Below are 22,030 nucleotides of genomic sequence, written 5' to 3'. Positions count from 1 at the left end.
TCTCTTTCGGGGGTCGGGAGATTGGCACTGAAGTCTGACTTGCTCGCGTGCTCAAAGGACTCTTCTTCTTCACTCTCACTGCGGCTGAACCTGGAGGATTGGATACTCCCGTCAACACCTTCCTCAGAGATCTGGTCGACCTCACGTTTGGATTCAGCGCCCTCAGCTTCTCTCTCATTCACTTGCACCTGCCTCTCAGCTGCACTTTGACCTGTTGTGGTAACTCACGCTCTGCCGTCGCGCAGGGGATGGAACTCACTCTCGGGTCTAACTCTCTCTCCCGAGTGGTTCGAGTCCAGACTCTGTCACAGCCGGCCACGACCGGGAGACCCATGGGTCGGCACACAATTGGCCTATTGTTGTCTGGGTTAGGGGAGGGTTTGGCCGGCCAGGATGTCCTTGTCCCATCGCACTCTAGCGACTCCTGTGTCGGGCCGGGCGCATGCACGCCGACACGGTCGTCAGGTGTACAGTCTTTCCTCTGACACATTGGTATGGCTGGCTTCCGGGTTAAGCGGGCATTGTGTCAAGATGCAGTGTGGCTTGGCTGTGTTTCGGACGATGCACAGCTCCCGACCTTCCACGATACCACGAAATTGGGGACAAAAAGGGATAAAATAAAAAATAACTCTCTCCCTTCTTCCGGCTCTTCCCCCTGAGCTGGATTGGGGACCCACCCTAATTTATAGTCATAAGACGGGACACTTGAAAAAGTCATGCCCCTCTTTTGCATACAGGGTGCACTAGCCTCTGGCAGATGTAACACTGAGGGGTCTGTCCAAGGTAGGAGATCTTCCCGTTGTAAAGGCCCAGAGATGGAGTTAGGGATTGTTTCATGAATGAGCCTAGTCAGTAGGACTCATCCAGTCTCCAGACAGAACTCTGGTAACACTGAAACAAGAAAGATCAAGAAGAAGCAGGAGTACAGGAAGAGGCCTCAACCACAATGGCTGGAGAGCTGCAAAACCCAGTCAAAAGCAGAGAGGAAATGACGGGTAGACTGTATGCAGATGAACCTACGCCCTCCGGCAGAGGAACATCCTATATGGCGAAACCCCCATAACATCTCAGCCCTGGGATGGAGCTGGTAGAGCTGCTTGGTGGCACGTGGGCCTACCATGAAGCAGATGACACCACAGACTGTCGTCACCTACAAAGGAACCAATGTGTTACCTGACTCTGTGTAGACATCACGTGTAAAAGGTGACAATGTTTTATGTAACTTTGCTGAAATGTCACTTGTAGGGTGGGAGGATGTGTTGTGTGGCTGTAGTCAAGAGGCATGGGTATAAAAACCAATGTAAAAGATAGGGAAAGGGCGGAGATTCTGGGGAAGACCGATCAGGAGCTGATTGATGTGTTAGCAGACTTTGAGTAAGGTAAGAACAGAACTTAATTTCTATCGCTAGAAGTCCCATTGTAATTGCCGTCTTTAAAAAAAAAAATTTAAAAAATAAATCCATCAGTTGTGAAGTTGTGGAACCAAAAGGGAAGTGTTACTGGTTTTTCATTCACTAGTTAAATAAAGTGCTGAAGAAGAAAAGTATCATTATTACAATTATAGGCTCAGGGGGTTCACCTTAGGTGGCCCAAGGCCAGACCATATTGTGGGCTTGAGCAGGAAACCACAGGGGAGCACTAGGGTAACTGTGTAAAAAGTACACAAAAGGAGTACTGAGTATCTATAGTTTGTCCTTACTCAGACGAAGTGCTGAACCCCTGCATTCACTTACGAATTCATTCAAAGAAGTTAGTTTTAGCTGAAACTCTATAACGATTTGTGACTCACCCGTAATGGTGTTGTCTGGTCAACTAGAAAAGGAGAAGACCAGTCACTAGAAGGAGTGTCTGAGATTATGCCACGATTATTTTAAAAAGAAAAATAGTTTAACCCCTTCGCTGAACGTACCCTGCGTGAATGGCGAGATTACACGCCCGGACCACGCTAAAATAGTTTAGGGTAGAAAGACAAGGACGCACCCTGACCGGGAAAGAAGCTCGTTCCAGGCATACAACCCGCGGTGTGAGTTTCCCCACCCTGTTTGGTAAAGAGAAGATCCACATGCTACCCACGCGTGTGTGTGAACCGAGTAGGGCCGTCTGGGAGGCGGACCATACTGGTCACCTTGACAATTGGTATTGGCTGCCCGCTTGTGGTTTTGTACTTGCGTACCACCAGATCCCACATTTATCACAGGTTTCACTGCAGGTTGTAAAATAGTGCAGTATCCGTTTAGAAACAATTCGTCATCGTGATCTGGAACTTTTCCCATCCAGAACTTTACAATTACCATCTTCACATCCAGCTCAATGGAGGACTCCACTGTACTGTACAGTCCTTCCACTTTACAGCCGTCTCTTTGGCTGACTGGACTACTAGGAAGTGGCGTAATGGGGGTTCTTCCTTAAAGACAAGCTATAGCTCTCCTATTTGTCCAATGAATACCTATACAGCGCATTCCGAAAGTATTCAGACCCATTCACTTTTTACACATTGTAATACATTTTTGAATCAGGCTGTATGGACAGTTTTTTACCCTCATCAATCTACACACCATACCCCATAATGACAAAATAAAGAAAGGTAAATATCACGTTTACATACACTACCGGTCAGAACTTTTAGAGTAACCTACTCGTTCAAGGGTTTTGCTTAATTTTGTACTATTTTCTACATTGTAGAATAATACAGAATAATATAGTCAATACAGAACATTAAGAACATTTAAAGTTTCTTCAAGTGCAGTCGCAAAAACCATCAAGAGCTATGATGAAACTGGCTCTCATGAGTACCTCCACAGGAAAGGAAGACCCAAAGTTCCCTCTGCTGTAGAGGATAAGTTCATTAGAGTTACCAGTCTCAGATATTGCAGCCCAGAGTTCAAGTAACAGACACATCTCAACTTCAACTGTGTGAATCAGGCCTTCATGGTCGATTTGCTGCAAAGAAACCACTACTAAAGGACACCAATAATAAAAGACTTGCTTGGGCCAATAAACACCAGCAATGTACCTTAGACCGGTGGAAATTTGTCTTTTGGTCTGGAGTCCAGATTGGTTCCAATCTTTGTGAGACACAACGTGGGTGAAAGGATGATCTCTGCATGTGTATTTCCCACCGTAAAGCATGGAGGAGGTGGTGTTATTGTGTGGGTGTGCTTTGCTGGTGACACTGTCTGATTTAGTTAGAATTCAAGGCACACTTAACCAGCATGGCTACCACAGCATTCTGCAGCGATACGCCATCCCATCTGGTTTGTTTTTAGTGGGACTATCATTTGTTTTTCAACAGGACAATGACCCAACACACCTCCAGGCTGTGTAAGGGCTATTTTGCCAAGAAGGGAAGCGATGGAGTGCTGCATCAGATGACCTGGCCTCCACAATCCTCAACCAGATTGAGATTGTTTGGGATGAGTTGGACAGCGGAGTGAAGGAAAAGCAGCCAACAAGTGCTCAGCATATGTGGGAACTACTTCAAGACCTTTGGAAAAACATTCCAGGTGAAGCTGGTTGAGAGAATGCCACGAATGTGCAAAGCTGTCAACGGCAAAGGGTGGATATTCACTTGGAATGCTTTTCCAGCAGTCTTGGAGTTCCCACATATGCTGAGCACTTGAAGGCTACTTTTCCTTCACTCTACGGTCCGACTCATCCCAAAACATCGCAATTGGTTTGAGGTCGGGTGATTGTGGAGGCCAGGTCATCTGATGCTGCACTCCATCACTCCTCTTCTTGGTCAAATAGTCCTTACATAGCCTGGAGGTGTGTTGGGTCATTGTCCTGTTGAAATACTAATAATAGTCCCATTAAGTAGGGCGGGAGATAGCCTAGTGGTTAGAGCGTTGGGCCAGTAACCGAAAGGCTGCTAGATCGAATCCCTGAGCTGACAAGTTAAAAATCTGTCGTTCTGTCCCTGAACAAGGCAGTTAACCCACTGTTCCTAGGCTGTCATTGTAAATAAGAATTTGTGCTTAACTGACTTGCCTAGTTAAATACAAGGTTAAATAAATAAAACATTTTTAAAAGTGCAAACCAGATGGGATGCCGTATCGCTGTGGTAGCCATGCTGGTTAAGTGTTACAGACAGTGTCGCCAGCAAAGCACCATCACACCACCACCTCCATGCTTCACGGTGGAAACCACACATGCAGAGATCATCCGTCCATTGCTCATGTTTCTTGGCCCAAGCAAGTCTCTTCTTCTTATTGGGGTCTTTTAGTAGTGGTTTCTTTGCAGTAATTTGACCATGAAGGCCTGATTCACACAGTCTCCTCTGAACAGTTGATGTTACTCGAACTCTGTGAAGCATTTATTTGGGCTGCAATTTCTAAGGCTGGTAACTGTAATGAATCTATCCTCTGCAGCAGAGAACTATGGGTCTTCCTTTCCTGTGGAGGTACTCATGAGAGCCAGTTTCATTATAGCGCTTGCGACTGCATTTGAAGAAACATTAAAAGTTCTTGAACTTTTCCTCATTGACTGACCTTCATGTCATAAAGTAATGATGGACTGTCATTTCTCTTTGTTTATTTCAGCTGTTCTTGCCATAATATGGACTTGGTCTTTTACCAAATAGGGTTATGTTATGTATACCCCCCCCCTCCCCTACCTTGTCACAACACAACTGATTGGCTCAAACGCATTAAGGAAAGACATTTCTCAAATTAACATTTAACAAGGCACACCTGTTAATTGAAACGCATTCCATGTGACTACCTCATGAAGCTGGTCAGGGAGGGATTCCCCAATGCCCGACAGGATGCCCTGCAGAACACACACAATTACAGGAGAAGTAGGGTTAGCCCTATATTAGTTATGCCTACCCCTATACAGGGTGAAGTTACCTCTAGTTGAATGAGAGAACTTGTGTGAAAGTCAAATATAATTATCAAGAATAGTATGAAAGAGCTAGCCTGTTTCCAGATCTGTTTGTGCTGTATAGCCACAATTAACCGGCCCCTACGGTCCTTGTCAATGGGATTTGGATATACCTTATATCATATGCAACACAAACAGATCAGGAACCAGGCTATGGTCACAATCTGAGCAGGATTCTTACCAGAATCTATGTGGCAAAGGGGAGATTCTGCTAGGGTTTCAGGACCCTTCAGCTGCACATCCAGAAGAGGTTCACAAAGACTCTTCATACTGCTAGGGAGACAACATACACACACGCTATAGACAGAGACTCTATTCATGCAACTACATAACATACTGTACACTCCACATAGAAGCACAGACCGAACTGTACTTTAATTGCTAATCTGATAAGGTATGACAACAAAATATTAACAACGCCACCTACAACTTGAGCTGTTCTGTCCTCAGCTCATCCTCTTTGACCGTGGGCGTCCTGTTGGTAATACCGGCCTGCCGGCTCGGCCTCCCGTAAAGGGTCTGAAGAAGACCAGGAGGGCCGACCAGCAGCTGCACGGGCCGAACATGTCGTCCTCCTCCTGTTCCTTGGTCTGGGGCACGGGCAGCCTGGCCGCCTGGCCCAGCAGGGTGGCGAGGAGGCCTTCCGGGCTGCCCAGCCGAAACAATGAAGAGGGTGAAGAGGTGGGGACAGTAAGAGAGAGGGGTCAGGGTGGGGAATGGGTGGGAGAGAGTGATGGAGTAGACAGGGAAGTGTGAAGAGGGGCAAAGGGTAAGACGGTTGGTCAGAGAGGAGAGGACGTGAGAAGGAAGGTATTATAGCCGCAGTAGGAAAGAGGTAAGAAAGTGGGTAGGGTAAGGGCTGTGTGGATTAAAAGAGTGGTAGGAAATAAGGTATGGGAGGGATCATCAAGAATATCAAACAACATGGAGGATGTTCCATTCAGACAATCAATCCATCCATCCGTTTTTGCTGCGTTGACTCTGATGCTTGCTGTCGATTTATTGTAAAAAATTAGCACAAAACCAAATATTTGTATAACTAAACCAAGATAGACCACATCTTGTCGATTCGAATGGGAACAAATGAGTCACAGTGGGCATACGAGAACAAGCAAAAGGAGGAGGGCAGAGCCAAGGACGCGCTAGCGATAACCAATCGGCATGCTCTAGTGACAGATGCATATTTCCGTTAGGGAACGCCTACTCTGTGAAGTGCGCGTGTGCAATAACTCACTTCGCCTTTGCACTCCTAAACAGCGCGATTTAATAAAAACACTTTTGCAAAGGGTGAAGTCTACTAAACTTAGTCCGTTCTGTTCATAACATATTTTAGTTTTGGGAACCGAAAAGAAGATTTGCAGAATGCCGGCCAAAATCCATCTCGTTCTATCGTCTCTCACTGCCCGCCATATTTGGTAGTGAGTAGAAACGCCAACCGGAAGCTTCACATTTAAACATCCGGAGAAATATCTGTCTCGTTCTATCTGTGACAAAATATTTGACCAGCATGGAGAACGTCCCACGAAAAAGAGTCGCTCGCTCTTCAAAACCAGGCAAAAGGGGTTTGTTTTTATAAGATATCATCAGACCGGTATTAACATTGTGTTTAGATATTGTTGGGTCTCTGTGGGTCCTCAAAAAGTGATGGAAACGAAGCTGTCGTTCTTTCAACTAACGTTACGGTTGTGTTTACGTAGCTCTAGCTAATTTAGCTAGCTAGCTGCAAATGCAACCATAGCATAACGTTGACTGGCTAACGTTACTTTTATGGGTAAATTACAGTATACAGCCAACTTCCTTATGAGCACTGACACCTAATTTCACTTATTTGACAGATGGGAAGAGTGTAAAAGAAGCACAGGCCGCTGCAGAGGAAGCAAGAAGGTATTTAACGATAGCCTGGGTACCAGTCTCTTGTGCTAGTATTCATACCCCTTGACTTATTCCACATTTTGTTGTGTTACAGCCTAAATTATGAAATTTATTAAATATGTTTTTCTTCTCAATCATCTACACACTACTGCATAATGACAAAGTCAAAACATGTTTTTTTTTTTTTTTACATTTTGTCAATTGTTTGAAAATGAAATACAGAAATATCTGTATATAAGTATTCCCACCCCCGAGTCAATACACATTAGAATCACCTTTGGCAACGATTACAGCTGTGAGTCTTTCTGGGTAAGTCTCTAAGAGCTTTGCACACCTGGATTGTACGATATTTGCACATTATTCTTTAAAAAATTGTTCAAGCTCTGTCAAGTTGGTTGTTGATAATTGCTAAACAGCCATTTTCAAGCAGATTTATGTAAACTGTAACTAGGCCACTGAAGGACATTCAATGTCATCTTGATAAGCGTTCCAGCGTGTATTTGGCCTTGTGTTTTAGGTTAATGTCCTGCTGGAAGGTGAATTTACATTTACATTTAAGTCATTTAGCAGACGCTCTTATTCCCAGTGTCTGCTAGAAAGTAGACTGAACCAGGTTTTCCTTTGGGATTTTGCCTGTGCACAGCACTATTGCGTTTCCCCTTGATTTGACTTTTGTACTTTTTACCCCTTTTTCTCCCCAATTTTCCTGATATCCAATTGGTAGATACAGTCTTGTCCCATCGCTGCAACTCCCCTATGGACTCAGGAGATGCGAAGCACTGCTTCTTGACACACTAATCACTTAACCCAGAAGACAGCCGCACCAATGTGTTGGAGGAAACACCGTCCAGCTGGTGACCGAAATCAGCTTGCAGGTGCCCGGACAGTCTTAGACCGCTGCGCCACTCAGGAGGCAGTTTGTCCTTATTTTGAATTGAAGCTATACAGAGTTGGTTAGAATTCCACTTGTATCCTCCCAGAAGAGGCAGCATCTGTATTAGAGTTCGACCGATTATCGGCGTTGAAAAATCATACCGATTTATTGGAGGACCCAAAAAAAAACGATACCGATTAATTTGCAATAATACAATTACAACAATACTGAATAAACACTTAATTTAACGTAATATAATACATCAATAAAATCAATTTAGTCTCAAATAAAAAATAAAATTGTTAAATTTGGTTTAAATAATGCAAAAACAAAGTGTTGGAGAAGAAAGTAAAAGTGCAATATGTGCCATGTAAGAAAGCTAACGTTTCAGTTCCTTGCTCAGAACATAAGAACATATGAAAGCTGGTGGTTCCTTTTAACATGAGTCTTCAATATTCCCAGGTAAGAAGATTTAGGTTGTAGTTATTATAGGAATTATAGGACTATTTGCAAAGTGCAATATGTGCCATGTAAGAAAGCAACAAGCTGGTAGTTCCTTTTAACATGAGTCTTCAATATTCCCAGGTAAGAAGTTTTAGGTTGTTGTTGTTATTATAGGAATTATTGGACTATTTCCCTCTATACCATTTGTATTTCATATACCTTTGACTATTGGATGTTCTTATAGGCACTCTACCAACTCATTGCTGCCACAAAAATGGAAAAGGCAATTACTTAGAAAAGATTATTAATTAGTTTGTCTGCAACCAATATTTTTTTTAATAAATGGCTTAAAATGACTAATATAAATTGTCAAATGTATCAGTTTCACTTACGGTCTAGGGGGTTAACAACTATGCCACATAAAATTCAAGATTGTTGCCCCAATACCATGGCATCGGGTTTATGAACTGATATACAAAGCAACAACCGATGAATCAATTCACTCTTTTCATTTTAAGCTATTGTATAATATTTTCACTACAAAAATAATGCTCAGTATATGGGGTGTTCAACAGTCAGACCGGTTGAAAGTCACGCGTCCTCCGATACACAACCCAGCCAACTGTACTGCTTCTTATAATATATAATAATAATAATAATATATGCCATTTAGCAGACGCTTTTATCCAAAGCGACTTAGTCATGTGTGCATACATTCTACGTATGGGTGGTCCCGGGGATCGAACCCACTACCCTGGCGTTACAAGCGCCATGCTCTACCAACTGAGCTACAGAAGGACCACGCGCATCCAACCTGGAAGCCAGCCGCACCAATGTGTTGGAGGCTACACCGTGCACCTGGCAACCTTGGTTAGCACACACTTCTCCCAGCCCGCCACAGGAGTCGCTGGTGCGTGATGAGACATGGACATCCCTACCGACCAAGCCCTCCCTAACCCGGACGACGCTAGGCCAATTGTGCGTCGCCCCACGGACCTCTCGGTCACGGCCGGTTACGACAGAGCCTGGGCGCGAACCCAGGGACTCTGATGGCACAGCTGGCGCTGCAGTACAGCGCCCTTAACCACTGCGCCACTCGGGAGGCCATTTTCAGGCCCTTTACTCAGTACTTTGTTGAGGCACTTTTGGCAGTGATTACAGCCTCAAGTCTTCTTGGGTATGATACTACAAGCTTGGCACACCTGTATTTGGAGAGTTTCTCATATTCTTCTCTGCAGATCCTCTCAAGGTCTGTCACTGCACAGCTATTTTCAGGTCTCTCCAGAGATGTTCGATCGGGTTCAAGTCTGGGCTCTGGCTGGGCCACTCAAGGACTTTCAGAGACTTGTCCCGAAGTCACTCCTGCGTTGTCTTTGCTGTGTGCTTAGGGTCGTTGTCCTGTTGGAAGGTGAACCTTCGTCCCAGTCTGAAGTCCTGAGCGCTCTGGATCAGGTTTTCATCAAGGATCTCTCTGTACATTGCTGTGTTCATCTTTCTCTCGAACCTGACTAGTCTCCCAGTCCCTGAAAAACATCCCCACAGCATAATGCTTCCACCAACATGCTTCACCGTAGGGATGGTGCCAGGTTTCCTCCAGACGTGACACTTGGCTTTCAGGCCAAAGAGTTCAATCTTGGTTTCCTCAGACCAGTGAGTCTTGTTTCACATGGTCTGAGAGTCCTTTAGGTGCCTTTTGGCAAACTCCAAGTGAGCTGTCATGTGCCTTTTACTGAGGAGTGGCTTCTGTCTGGCCACTTTACCATAAAGGTCTGATTGGTGGGGTGCTGCAGAGATGGGAGAACCTTCCAGAAGGACAACCATCTCCACAGAGGAACTCTGGAGCTCTGTCAGAGTGACCATCGGGTTCTTGTTCACCTCCCTGACCTAGGTCCTTCTCCCCGATTGCTCAGTTTGGCTGGGCTGCCAGCTCTAGGAAGAGTCTTGGTGCTTCCAAACTTCTTCCATTTAAGAATGATGGAGGCCACTGTGTTCTTGGGGACCTTCAATGCTGCAGACATGTTTTGGTACCATTCCCTAGATCCAGCAATGTCCCTAGTCCTTGCCGATGACGAGCATACTGATAGCATCCACCACTATGCTTGAAAATGTGAAGTGGTACTCTGTAATGTGTTGTATTGGATTTGCCCCAAACATAACACTTTGTATTCAGGACAAGAACTTAATTGCTTTGTCACATTTTTGCAGTATTACTTTAGTGCCTTGTTGCAAACAGGGTGCATGTTTTGGAATATTTTTTATTCTGTCCAGGTTTCCTTTTCACTCTGTCAATTAGGTTAGTATTGTGAAGTAACTACAATGTTGTTGATCCGTTCTCTCCTCCACAGCCATTAAACTCTTAACTGTTTTAAAGTCACCATTGGCCTCATGGTGAAATCCCTGAGCAGTTTCCTTCCTCTCTGGCAACTGAGTTAGGAAGGACGCCTGTATCTTTGTAGTGACTGGGTGTATTGATACACCATCCAACGTGTAATTAATAACTTCACCATGTTCAAAGGGATATTTAATGTCTGCTTTTTACATTTTTTAACCATTAACCAGTAAGTGCCTTTTTTGTGGATGCATTGGAAAACCTCCCTGGTCTTTGGTTGAACCTGTGTTTGAAATGAACTGCTCTACTGAGGGACCTTACAGGTTATTGTATGTTTGGGGTACTGAGATGAGGTAGTCATTCAAAAATCATGTTAAACACTTATTGCACAGTTAGTTAGTACATGTAATTTATTATGCAAATGTTTACTCCTTAACATATTTAGGCTTGCGATAACAAAGGGGTGGAATACTTATTGACTCAAGACATTTTCATCTTTTTAATTTGTTAACATTTCTAAAAACATAATTCCACTTTGACATTATGGGGCCTTGCGTGTAGGCCAGGACACAATCGCAATTGTACTTAATTTACGTTTAGGCTGTAACACAACAAAACGTGGGGGGAAAGCGTGTGAGTACTTTCTGAAGACACTGAACAAACCACGCCTTGTCATGCCAAACAATTTGTCGATATGACACAGAGTACAAGGAGTGGAATGTTAGTGCAACGGGTCTGGATTTCAGGCTACTGTGACATCAGTGGATCCCAAATATACGAAGGTTGCTGTTGTCTTCATATTTTTGGGGGTTGAATGCCAATGTTGCTCGACTCCCATCTGTGAGCCGTGTTTGTCTCTGATATGGTCATACCCCCCCCCCCCCCCCCCCCCCCCAATGCGTCTCTCTGACTGTGGCGCTGACCGCGTAGAACCCCTGTCTCCCTAACCCCAGGAGAGAGGCAGTGAGGGAGACCCTGAGAGAGAAGCTGGATCTGGAGAAGAGGGCTCTGCAGGTGGTGGAGCGTCTCTTGGAGGACAGCGTAGCAGACGACTTCCTGGTTGACTGTGTGAGTACCGTGGAGGTCAATACGCTGTCTACCTCCTGTGGTCAATGCTGCAGGGCGATCTGTGGGTGACCACTGTGACCACGAATGAATGAAGCGCGCAGAGTTGGAGCGGTTCCAGTCTTGTGAATTAGAAGAGGATCTGTGACCCCGTGGAAAGATTCACAGTCCATAGATATCAGTTGGTGGAGGAGCACGGCATTGTTATTTTGAGGTGGTGTGGGGGCATCTGCCATGTGTTCATGATGTTCCTTTCAATGTCTTTGATTTATTTGCAGGCAAGGTTAATCACTGCTGCCAATTACAAAGACACAGTTGAGGAGAGGTCCATTGTGAAGCTGTGCGGTTATCCTGTCTGTTCAAACAAACTGGGCAAGGTAAGGATTTGTGTATTTCTAAAGGGCTTTACCTTTTTACTTGCCTTCCAGTTCATGATTGGTCAAAACTAACTTATATCAGGTATTTTTATTTTATTTTTTTACTAGGTCTCCACTCAACAGTTCAAAATTTCCACCAAAACCAATAAAGTCTATGACATCACGGAACGCAAGGTAAGTGCTCAGTCAGACACAGAGTCAGATACTTTGCTGTGTTGTGCCCAGCACTGCGAAAGAACGTGACTGACGCAAGACCGAAACGCGGCCCTTTCCCTCTCTGACACAGAGCTTCTGCAGTAACTTCTGCTACAAAGCCTCCAAGTCCTTTGAGCTGCAGATATCAAAGAGCCCTCTGTGGCTGAGGCAGCACGAGAGGTAAGCCTGCACTATTTTACTTCAGCATATCAGTGCTGAGGTAGGCAGCCATTTTTCTTTAGGTCCAAATTTGACCTAAATGTTAACTCCTCTCGTCATTTGTAGCCCCCCAGATGTGAAATTAATGAAGAAAGGAGATGGGTAAGTACATAACTTTTTCCCACAATGTCATTCAGTCTGGATGAATTAATACGATGTGGAGCTGTCATTCAACTGATTTAGAAGGTTTGGATGGATAGATAGGTAGCGATCTATTTATCAAATCCATTCCTCAATCGTTTACGGCACAAAAATGCAGTAATTCACAGACTGTGAACATTAAAAAAAAAAGTTACTACGGAACCATTGATATATCGATTGAGTGATTTGCTTGACTGACTGACTTCCCCCGGATTCCCTCCCCCTCTGTTTAGCGGTAGCACCGGAGAGGAGGTGAGGCTGGCTGAGAGACGTCTCAGAGAGGACGATGTGGAGAACCCCCTTCCCTTGGACTCCGTGTCCTCCGAGGCCCCAGAGGACCCCAGGCGCTCCCCTACAGCCGGCCACAGCGACGACAGCGACGCAGAACACGACTTTGTCTCAAGCGTGGTCTCCCAGCGACGGGGACCCAGGGTGCACTGGGGCGATCTGCCCAAGCGCACCGTCGAAGGGGAGGGTAGGGAACCTGGAGAGGGGGAGGACAGGGAGAGAAGGTCGGGAGGGAAGGACACAACAGTGCCCAAGCAAATACAAACAAACGAGGCGGAAGACCAGGAGAATACAGAAGAATCACAGAAAGCACAAAGGAAGCCAAGCAATGGGACAGATGGACGCCAACAGCACACCACAGATACGAACCACCAGAGTGAGCAGCAATCTTTCCTGGGAGAGAGAGGGTCGCCAGAGGGCCAGTCTATGGAGGAAGCTGCAGAGCTATTGAGCCAAGTTACAATACAGGATCGAGACCCAGCCACAGCTACGTCTTCTGCACTAACAGCCTACAGTGTACAGAATCAAGAACCAGCTCCAAACCCCAGTCCACGGGGGGACCCAGCACAGCCCACCCAGCCTGGCATCAACATCACCCAGGTGGGCATGAGCAGAAGGGGAGCCCAGGGGCTCCGGGGGCTCCTCAAGGGCCACGAAGCCGGGACTAAACCTGTCTCGGTCCGGCTGAACCTTCTAGAAGGCCTAAGGAGGACCTTCACTGAATGGATGACTGAGGAGACTATGAAGTTCCTATATGGCCCAGACCACTTTAGTAAAACACTGATAGAAACAAAGGAGGAGGAGGAAGAGGAGCTAGATGAAGATGACTTGGAGGACATTGTGAAGGATGGTGGGGAGGGACGTGAGACTGACTCCCAAGTGGGTCCAGGAAGGCCCTTGGCCCCGGCCCCAGACTACGACACCCTACGCAGGGAGACAGAGGAGATGGGGCTGAGGGTGAGGGAGTTCTACGAAGGGACGAAGGAAGTCCAGCGGTTGTCAGGGAAACAACATGCCAGAGGCGGAGACTCAGAGGTGAGTGGGGGAGGAGTGTATTGTAGCAACTGCCAGTGTACAGATGGGGGCACTCTGTATAAGCATTGGAGAGATGTGACATGAAACTATCTCCTGTCTGTCGTCCTTCTCTCTCCCTGTCTCTCTCCCTGTGTCTGTCTGTCTCACTCACTCATTGTATTCCTGTCCTCCTCTCCAGAACCAGGGTGGGGCACTCCCGTTGGTTGACTCCCATGCCCAGCACCTCATCCAGAAACGGATTACAGTGGAGAAGCTCACTAAAGGGTGTGTGTGTAAAAACACTGCAACGGTTTTCAAAGTGCAAAGAACTGGGTTTCTGCGATTAATATATGGTCACCTGATGTGCTGACAATTGACAAACAGCAATATTACAGAAGCATTGAAGAGGACTGGCTTAGTCTTTAAGCTTGGCGAATTTAACTTAGCGTCTGCTCATATGAAGAAAGTAAACAAAGTTGTTCTGTCTGTTTCTCTTTGCGGTCCGAAGCCTGAGAGACATCGTGGGTCCTCTGCGTCTCACCATGACTGATGTCTCCAGTGACCTCAACAGGCTGGTCAGAACCTTCAGGTCAGCGCCAGTGTGACCTTTTTAACACACCTTCTACAACGTCCCCAGACTGCGTCCGGGAGACTGGAACGTTGTAGAGTCCGTATTTTACCTGGGCATGTATTCATAAACCGTAACAAAGTAGAAGTGCTGATCTAGGATCAGTTTTGCTCTTTTAGATCATAATAAGATGACATGACATGGGGGGGCTGTTCCTAGATCAGCACTCCTACTATGAGACACTGTAAGTACGGTATTTATGGAGAAGTTATGTGGTATCAAGGCTTCCACTAACTGCGTGTACTTTCTGGGGGGCCCCAAACGGGCCAGAAATGAACTCTGCTCCTGCCGTGGGCACTAACTAGGGTCGGATTGGCTGATTTTTAGGTGCAGTCAACAGGAAGCAGTGATTGGCAGAGTGCTATTGACTTCCTGTAGCTCAGGGGTTTTTGTCTTTTTGAATAGCATACCACTTGTCACACCTTTAGTGAGATGACTGTTTCCAGGAATTCACCACTAGCTCCTGAGTCCTGCAGGCCCCCTGAGCTCCAACAACTGTCATATCGAACAACTATAATTGTTTTGTCTGTATGATTTTGTCTCTGACATATGGTTGGACTGGTGATTTGGACTGCCAAGTTGAAGGAAAGGCCACATATTTCTAGACTTTGTTTTTATTTCATGGAGAATCATAGTGTTGTCAGGCCTAATGGCAGTACTCATTTCTTTCAGCTTCTCAAAACCTGTGTTTTATAGATTATTTATTTTACTATATTGTCTCTTTTGTTTCCATGGCAGGTTTACAAACACCAACATCATCCACAAAGGCCCAGAGTGGACCCTGATTGCAGTGGTGCTCCTCCATTTGTAAGTGCTTCTTCCCGTGTTTGTCCTGTTGCAGGAACAGCTGGAGAGCCTAGGATCAGTACAGAGGAAACCAGGGAGGGAGAGAGAAATCCCTGGAGGAACACCCTCTCAACAAACTCTACCTAGAGGGATTTATCTGTGTGTGTGTCCAGGGAGCACTGCAGAGAAGTGGGTGTGTGTGTGTTATTTTGGATGTCCTCTTTGATAGATCGCAAACAAACTGGAAGTCAACCTGTAACAAAGTATGATTTAATTTATCAACATATGCATAGAATGTGTACATTATTCTGAAAAACGCATACACAGGCCCTCGTAGATGCAGCAAAGGTTTATGTGTGTGTGTGTGCACCTGCATGTTTATGGTGGTCTGTGATATTTACACACACACAGTGCGGTATACAGTATATGGCACTCTCTGGTTTGTGTGTGTGTGGCATCTCCAATCTACAGTGTTTGCGTTCCCTTGCGTTGTGTGCCCTGTGCCAGATGGCGCGTGTGTGTGTGTGCGCGCCACTTCCCCGGTCAGGGCGTTAGCAGGCGCTGTGTGGGACAGTTCCATGCTGCTCCCGTTTGTGTACACACAGACACCTCTCTGCCTTACCTCATCCACCTGATTTCCCCCTCTCCCCCAGCCAGGGACGATGCACACACAGGCAGGCCCTGGGAAACATTCCACCCCATCCCTAGCAGACCCACTGTGTGCACCCCCCAGAGATGAGATTTTATAGCCTTGATTTTAGAGGTCAAAATAAATGGGGGGGGATGGGGGCTAAAGTGGTCTTGATCCAGTCCTGTAGTCGCTTACGAGTAAAGCAACACGCCCTATCGAGTAAGATGCTGACGAAACTGACGGTTCTCACAACGATTTGAAAGTGGCGCTGCTCTCAGGCGCAGTTTGATTTCGGCTGACTCACAATCTCTGTTACTTAGCCCTGAGCATTTAGACGCGGTCATAATAAGACGCCTACGAGAGAGACTCTTATGAACACGTCTTGCGCTATAAGCTCACCGTAAAGCATTATACCTGTTCACAAGGTGGATTTCCAGTCACTCCCAAATCCTGGTCAATTTGCCCTTAAACTTTGAAAAACGTGCATGTCGCTGTTGATGAGATTTGTCAAGTTGGTCAAATGGTCAAGTTAGCCGTTACTGCCATCTAGATGTCTTGTACTTAATATTTCTTTACTACAGAGGCCTTCGTTTTTTTCCGTGTTTGTTTTGCAGGTTATCAGAGGTGTCCCCAGTGGTGCGGGAGGCCCTGGAGAGGCCGGCCTCAGTCGATTACCTCTCTACTCTGATGCAGGAGCTCCCACTGCTGGACCGGGACCTGCAGAGCCTGGTCCAGCTACTCAGAACCGCAGAGCTCTGTCCACACGAGCACACAGAAAAACGGCAGACAAATCAATGAAAGTCTATTCTTCTTCTGGACAACATTGTCCCCTATTATAAGAACTGATGGTGTCTGTCTGGACTAATGGTGTCTGTCTGGACTAATGCTGTCTGTCTGTCTTCTGGACAACATTGTCCCCTATTATAAGAACTGATGGGGTCTGTCTGTACTAATGGTGTCTGTCTGTCTTCTGGACAACATTGTCCCCTATTATAAGAACTGCGGGGGAAGGGAGACGTCAGTCCGGTTATCCTTTTTATTTATTTTGGTTGCTTTTTCGGTTTTGTTGATTTTATATTTGTTGATTGCTTGTGTTGTGTTATTGGGAATTAAGAGTAAAATAATGACTTTCGTCTTCTCTCGGGCAATGTACAGTCTTTCTAGGGCAATGTACAGTGCTTCGTCTTCTCTAGGGCAATGTACAGTGCTTTGTCTTCTCTAGGGCAATGTACAGTGCTTCGTCTTCTCTAGGGCAATGTACAGTGCTTCGTCTTCTCTAGGGCAATGTACAGTAGGGCAATGTACAGTGCTTCGTCTTCTCTAGGGCAATGTACAGTAGGGCAATGTACAGTGCTTCGTCTTCTCTAGGGCAATGTACAGTGCTTCGTCTTCTCTAGGGCAATGTACAGTGCTTTGTCTTCTCTAGGGCAATGTACAGTTGATGTTGTAGTTCCCAGAAATGAAGACCGTGTAGGCATACTGTATCACTGACGAGGCTTGTTTTCAAACATCAATTCTTACACTAGTGCATAGTTGAGTGAAACTGTTGATACAGTGAATCTGATGCTGTAAATGTCTAAATCAAATCTTTAAAGTTTACAAGCCTCCAATGTTTAACCCTGTGCCTCTATACAACCAAATAAAATCACACTCAGGTTTTACACTTTGTCTAAAAACGTCATGTGTTGTTGCCTAACTCTAAGAGGATGGTGCAATAAAAGTGATGCTGTTTCTCCCAACTTCCTGGCAGTGTAATCTCATTTGTTCCAAGTGTGTTAAAGCGTGTGTCTGATAATATTTGGTTTGGACCAGGTAACGCGCACGAATTAGAAATGAACGTGAATAATTTTATTTGATTCAAACATTTTAGGATCATACAGATATAGCCTAGTAGTTCTGAAGCATTTTGCTTGTAGGCCTTGAGTAAAATATGTTCATTTTGTTGGTGTGAGTTTATTCATCTTTTCCCCTCTTGCTCATTTCAAGAATGTGTTGATACAGAAGGTTTAAACAATTGACAATTCCACTGCACCACCTTCATTCAACTCACTGACAGGTCTACTATTCATTAAGAATATATTTTAGCATGTTTGGTTTAGATTCCTGCACTTTTGAACTTAAGTTTTTACAAAAGATAAGGGGCCATTAAATGTATATTGGATTTTGTTACACATTAAAACTTATAGTGTGACAGTGTTATAATTTAAGCTGGAATAGAATGGGCATTGATTAATATATGACATTTTCACAAATATCCTACTAAGCATGAAATTGCTGAGTATTGCATTTAATCGTTTTCTTCTGCCAGGGGAAAAAAACTAAAGATTAAGCACAAACAAAACTTCTAAATCATGTATTTTGTGTTGTGTAAAATTTAAAGACAATTTGGCCTATAACAATACTAGTATTGCATAAATGTATTTTGAAATTGACATAATTGCATATACTATTAAAATTAATTCGTTAATCCTTCCTCTGACATTTACTTCCATTAGCCTGTTTTCTTCTCAATCCTCCAGGCACAAGTTTTGCTGTTCGCGGTTTTTCATTTAAATCCATGTTGTGTGTCTTTGTGCCGCCTCAGATCCACTTTCCGTTGGAATCCCTTGACGCAGAGGTCGCAGCAGAACGGTTTATAGCCCGTGTGCTTGCGGCTGTGCGTGATGAGGTTGGAGCTCTGACTGAAGGCCTTCCCGCATACCTGGCACTTGTGCGGTTTCTCACCTGATAATGTAAACAAACAAGTTGCATTTTGAAAGTGTCCATTTGAGCTCTCCATATTGATGTGCTGTTATTCTTCTCGTAATTGTCTGACTTAGAAACTTAATATGTTAACTTACTTTTTGTTTGGTTGACCACTTTTGAATAATTGACTAATACAAAACCGTGTATATTATTTTTTAAATAATGAACGTGTGGTGGGAGCGTAATCTCTCACCTGTATGGATGAAGGTGTGTTTCTTCATGTCCGACTTCTGATGGAATCTCTTACCGCAGTACTGACAGGGGTAGGGGCGCGTGTCCGAGTGGATGAGCAGGTGCGTGGACAGCGTGGACGATCGCTTGAAGCTTTTGCAACAGATTTTGCAGTCGAAGCTCCTCTCCTGAGAATCAGGTAAGATGTGAGAAAGTCAAGTATATGTGTCATGTTTGTCATTTATTATCATGTCTTGGTTCCCCATCTACAGTTTAGGATTTCGTTCATCGTTTCCCTGATTTCCGTTCCTGTCCCGTCGGTTCCTTGTTTAGTATTCACCATGCTGTGATTGCGTTTCGCCCTGTCCTGTCGTGTTTTTGCTGTGATTGTGTATCGCCCTGTCCTGTCGTGTTTTTGCCTTCATCAGATGCTGCGTGTGAGCAGGTGTCTCTGTCTACTACGGCCTTAGACTTAAATAAACTCTGTTTCTGTTAAGTCGCTTTTGGGTCCTCTTTCACCTGCATGACAATGTGAGTGCGACTGGTTGCCATCTACAGTTTAGGATTTCGTTCACGTTTATTTTAGCAAATACGGAGGCATTTGAGCCCTAATTACCTGTGAGTGAACGGCTTTATGTTGTTCCAAGCTCACTGCGTGCCCAAATGTTTTCCAACACATTCCACAGGTGAAGGGTCGTGCTCCGCTGTGCGACCGACGGACGTGAACTTCCAACCCGTGCGGTGTCGAGAAGACCTTTTGGAGAAGATGAAAGCGATCATAGTTAATAGCCTACCAGATTGATGCCGAATGTGTTTATTAGTGGAAACCATCTCATTCAAATCGAACAATTTACCTTAGTATGCATTATGGTGGAGGAGTATGGATAGGCTTACCTTGCAACACTTAATGCATTTGTACGATCTGCTTGGCTCTATACGGGAACAGATGAGATCGGATTCAGACTTGATTTTAGAGACCTTGAGGTCCGAGTATAATTGGTCGGCGTCCCACATTTTAAAGGTAGGGAACACCGTAGACCCAAAGTCCCGGTAAAATCCTGTGTGCGGGCCCCGCTGTGCGTAAATGGGGGAGTTGGAGGCACCATCCTCGGATCCATCGATAACCATCTGTGTGTCAGGCTCCAGAGTTGTGGAGAGATTCTGTTGGTATGTTCGCTGCACAAGGTGCCTGAGCTTGGAACCAGAGTAGGTAGTCCATGCATAAGGGCGGAATGGAATGGCGAAAGGTTGAGCGTTGTCTACTGACGGATTGAAACAATGTTCCGAATCTGGAAAACATTTAGACGATATGAGTCGTCACGTTTCCATATACGGTTTACAAAAAATAGCCAATAATGACTCAATAATACAGCCTTTTAATATGCAGGTAAACCCCCATGGGGCAGGATGAAAAGTGATAAATATTAAAAGCTGAGGGATATTCTCAGATAACCATGTTTGGAGATGCATTGCGCATATGCGTAATGGTGACCAAGGACAGAGCAAAGATAGACATCAGAACAAACTGTAAATACAGACCTTGTGATACAGATGGAGATGGAGGGCGCCAGTAGTAGTCATAGTGCGGGAAGCGGTCGCACACGTTGCCCTCGTGGCTCAGCCGGGAGGTGGATAACAGGTCAGCCGTGCGCACTAGATAGGACTCGGGGGAGCGCTTGCCATGGTTATGAGCATCCTGCGCGTCACAGCTCCCCTCAACTTGCGGTTTGCGCTCTACAGTTTCAGAGAAAGCAAAGATTAGCACTTAATTCAAGCTCATAATATCCGTCTCAGATTTATATTGTAGTTGTGAATTCTAAAGTGAAACATAATACATTCCACGCGAATTTAGCGAAATGAGAAACATCATTACAGGTAGGTTTTTAAAACAAACGTAGGCTAATTATTCCTTGTGTGCGTAAAGGCTCATGGATAACAATTACGCATGACATTTATTCAAAGTACTGCAACATCATAAATGGACGCACCTGCGCATATAAGGGATACATTAGTATCCAGTTTTATGTACTCATCATCCAGGTATCGGGGTTGGTGGTAGCTATGTGCCCGTTTACTCTTCACCAAAAATGACCTCGGCATGGTTACTATTCGCTGCGTGACTCTCAAGGTCCCTGGTCACTTGTGATGACATCCTCTCCGTCCACGCCGCCTATTTTATCTCCGGAAAGATTTTAACACCATTGGTTGAAAAGGCGCGTGCGCGTTTACAAGGTTTTGTGAGCATGTGAGGCAGGTGGCGAAAGGGACCACTGCCCCCCCCCCCACGGTCTCCGTTTGTGATTGTAAACCACAACTTAATATATTTTCTAAAATATCATTTAGAGAACACATATTTATTTCCTATAATGGCAGGTGACATTTGCGTTGGTTCAGAATCAGATGACATGATCGTATTTGGTTTATATTTTACCGTGGTTGACGGGTTAAAATGGGTATAAACTTACTGGAACTTTCCCTTGACTAGGCTATAATGTGGAATATTTAGACTATTTGTGACTTTTAAGCCCACAACCCTCCCTTCCTCATGGCCCATGCAACAAGGCTCATGGCGATGTAAACGGATCCTGCGGTACCTCCTCTCATCAGAGCTCACCGGCGATGATATCCCGTTAATGACGCACTCCATGTAGCAGCCTGCCGATGCGGACATGAGGTATCCCTTACAAGAGCCTTCGTCAGTTAACGTGCTGGCTCATTCATCCAGATACATTTGGACGAAGTTATTGGATCTATCGTATCGAAAGCTTGGGAATATAAGGTTATATCTGCAAAAAGATGACTCTGAGATTGACTTTAAAGTTCCCGAAACATCATTGGTTTGAATAGTGTGAGCCATTTTTTAAAATCTTGTATTATTTTTTAACTTAACATTAAATTGCTGTATTTAGAGTACTATATTGGTAGAGAACATTGAACAGAACAAGGCTAAGTCAATAACTAAATGTCCTCTCAAGCTCTTAATATTCAAATGCCAATGTATGGCAAGGCCCAATTATGATTTCAGTAGGATCTCCCTGATAAAACAAAAGTCGGAGTGAACTGAGATGTTGTCATTTTGCCTATTTCAGACATCAGAACGCTTCAAATGAAACCATTGCGAGGAATTTCGTGTTCAAGAATGCCTGAAAGCAAAGTGATATCGATTTCTCGGCCATGAAATAACGTTGTTGGTTGTACCTGTAGAACAACTTAGGAAAGGTAAAGTTGGAACATATGCGCGATACCCAACAGCCGAAATTGCTTAACCGCTCTTAGATTATTATATTTCTTTTGACAGGGCAATTTGAGTTACAAATAACATCCCCCACAGGGTTTCTTCCTGGGAAGGAGAGGAGGACCAAAACGCAAC

General features: G+C 44.9%; 2 protein-coding genes across 2 annotated transcripts; one reads left to right on the top strand and one right to left on the bottom strand.

The window, feature by feature from the left end:
- Positions 1 to 6,324: 6,324 nt before the first annotated feature.
- rpap2 (RNA polymerase II associated protein 2) lies at positions 6,325 to 16,897 on the top strand. Its single transcript, XM_046322316.1, has 12 exons — positions 6,325 to 6,443; positions 6,717 to 6,765; positions 11,354 to 11,468; positions 11,744 to 11,842; positions 11,951 to 12,016; positions 12,129 to 12,217; positions 12,323 to 12,358; positions 12,631 to 13,720; positions 13,899 to 13,984; positions 14,208 to 14,288; positions 15,066 to 15,134; positions 16,359 to 16,897. The coding sequence occupies exons 1-12, from the start codon at positions 6,389 to 6,391 to the stop codon at positions 16,540 to 16,542; spliced, it is 2,019 nt and encodes a 672-aa protein (XP_046178272.1). The 5' UTR covers positions 6,325 to 6,388; the 3' UTR covers positions 16,543 to 16,897.
- A 197-nt stretch (positions 16,898 to 17,094) lies between these two features.
- Positions 17,095 to 20,830, bottom strand: LOC124010019 (zinc finger protein Gfi-1-like). Its single transcript, XM_046322322.1, has 6 exons — positions 20,649 to 20,830; positions 20,200 to 20,394; positions 19,555 to 19,949; positions 19,277 to 19,414; positions 18,683 to 18,848; positions 17,095 to 18,468 (listed from the first exon to the last, which is right to left on the bottom strand). The coding sequence occupies exons 1-6, from the start codon at positions 20,758 to 20,760 to the stop codon at positions 18,290 to 18,292; spliced, it is 1,185 nt and encodes a 394-aa protein (XP_046178278.1). The 5' UTR covers positions 20,761 to 20,830; the 3' UTR covers positions 17,095 to 18,289.
- Between the last annotated feature and the right edge of the window lie 1,200 nt (positions 20,831 to 22,030).

Source organism: Oncorhynchus gorbuscha, linkage group LG22 (genome assembly GCF_021184085.1).
Source record: "Oncorhynchus gorbuscha isolate QuinsamMale2020 ecotype Even-year linkage group LG22, OgorEven_v1.0, whole genome shotgun sequence".
Classification (NCBI taxonomy): Eukaryota; Metazoa; Chordata; class Actinopteri; order Salmoniformes; family Salmonidae; genus Oncorhynchus; species Oncorhynchus gorbuscha.
Note: the sequence above shows the minus strand (reverse complement) of the source record. Positions and strands in the feature narration are given on the sequence as shown.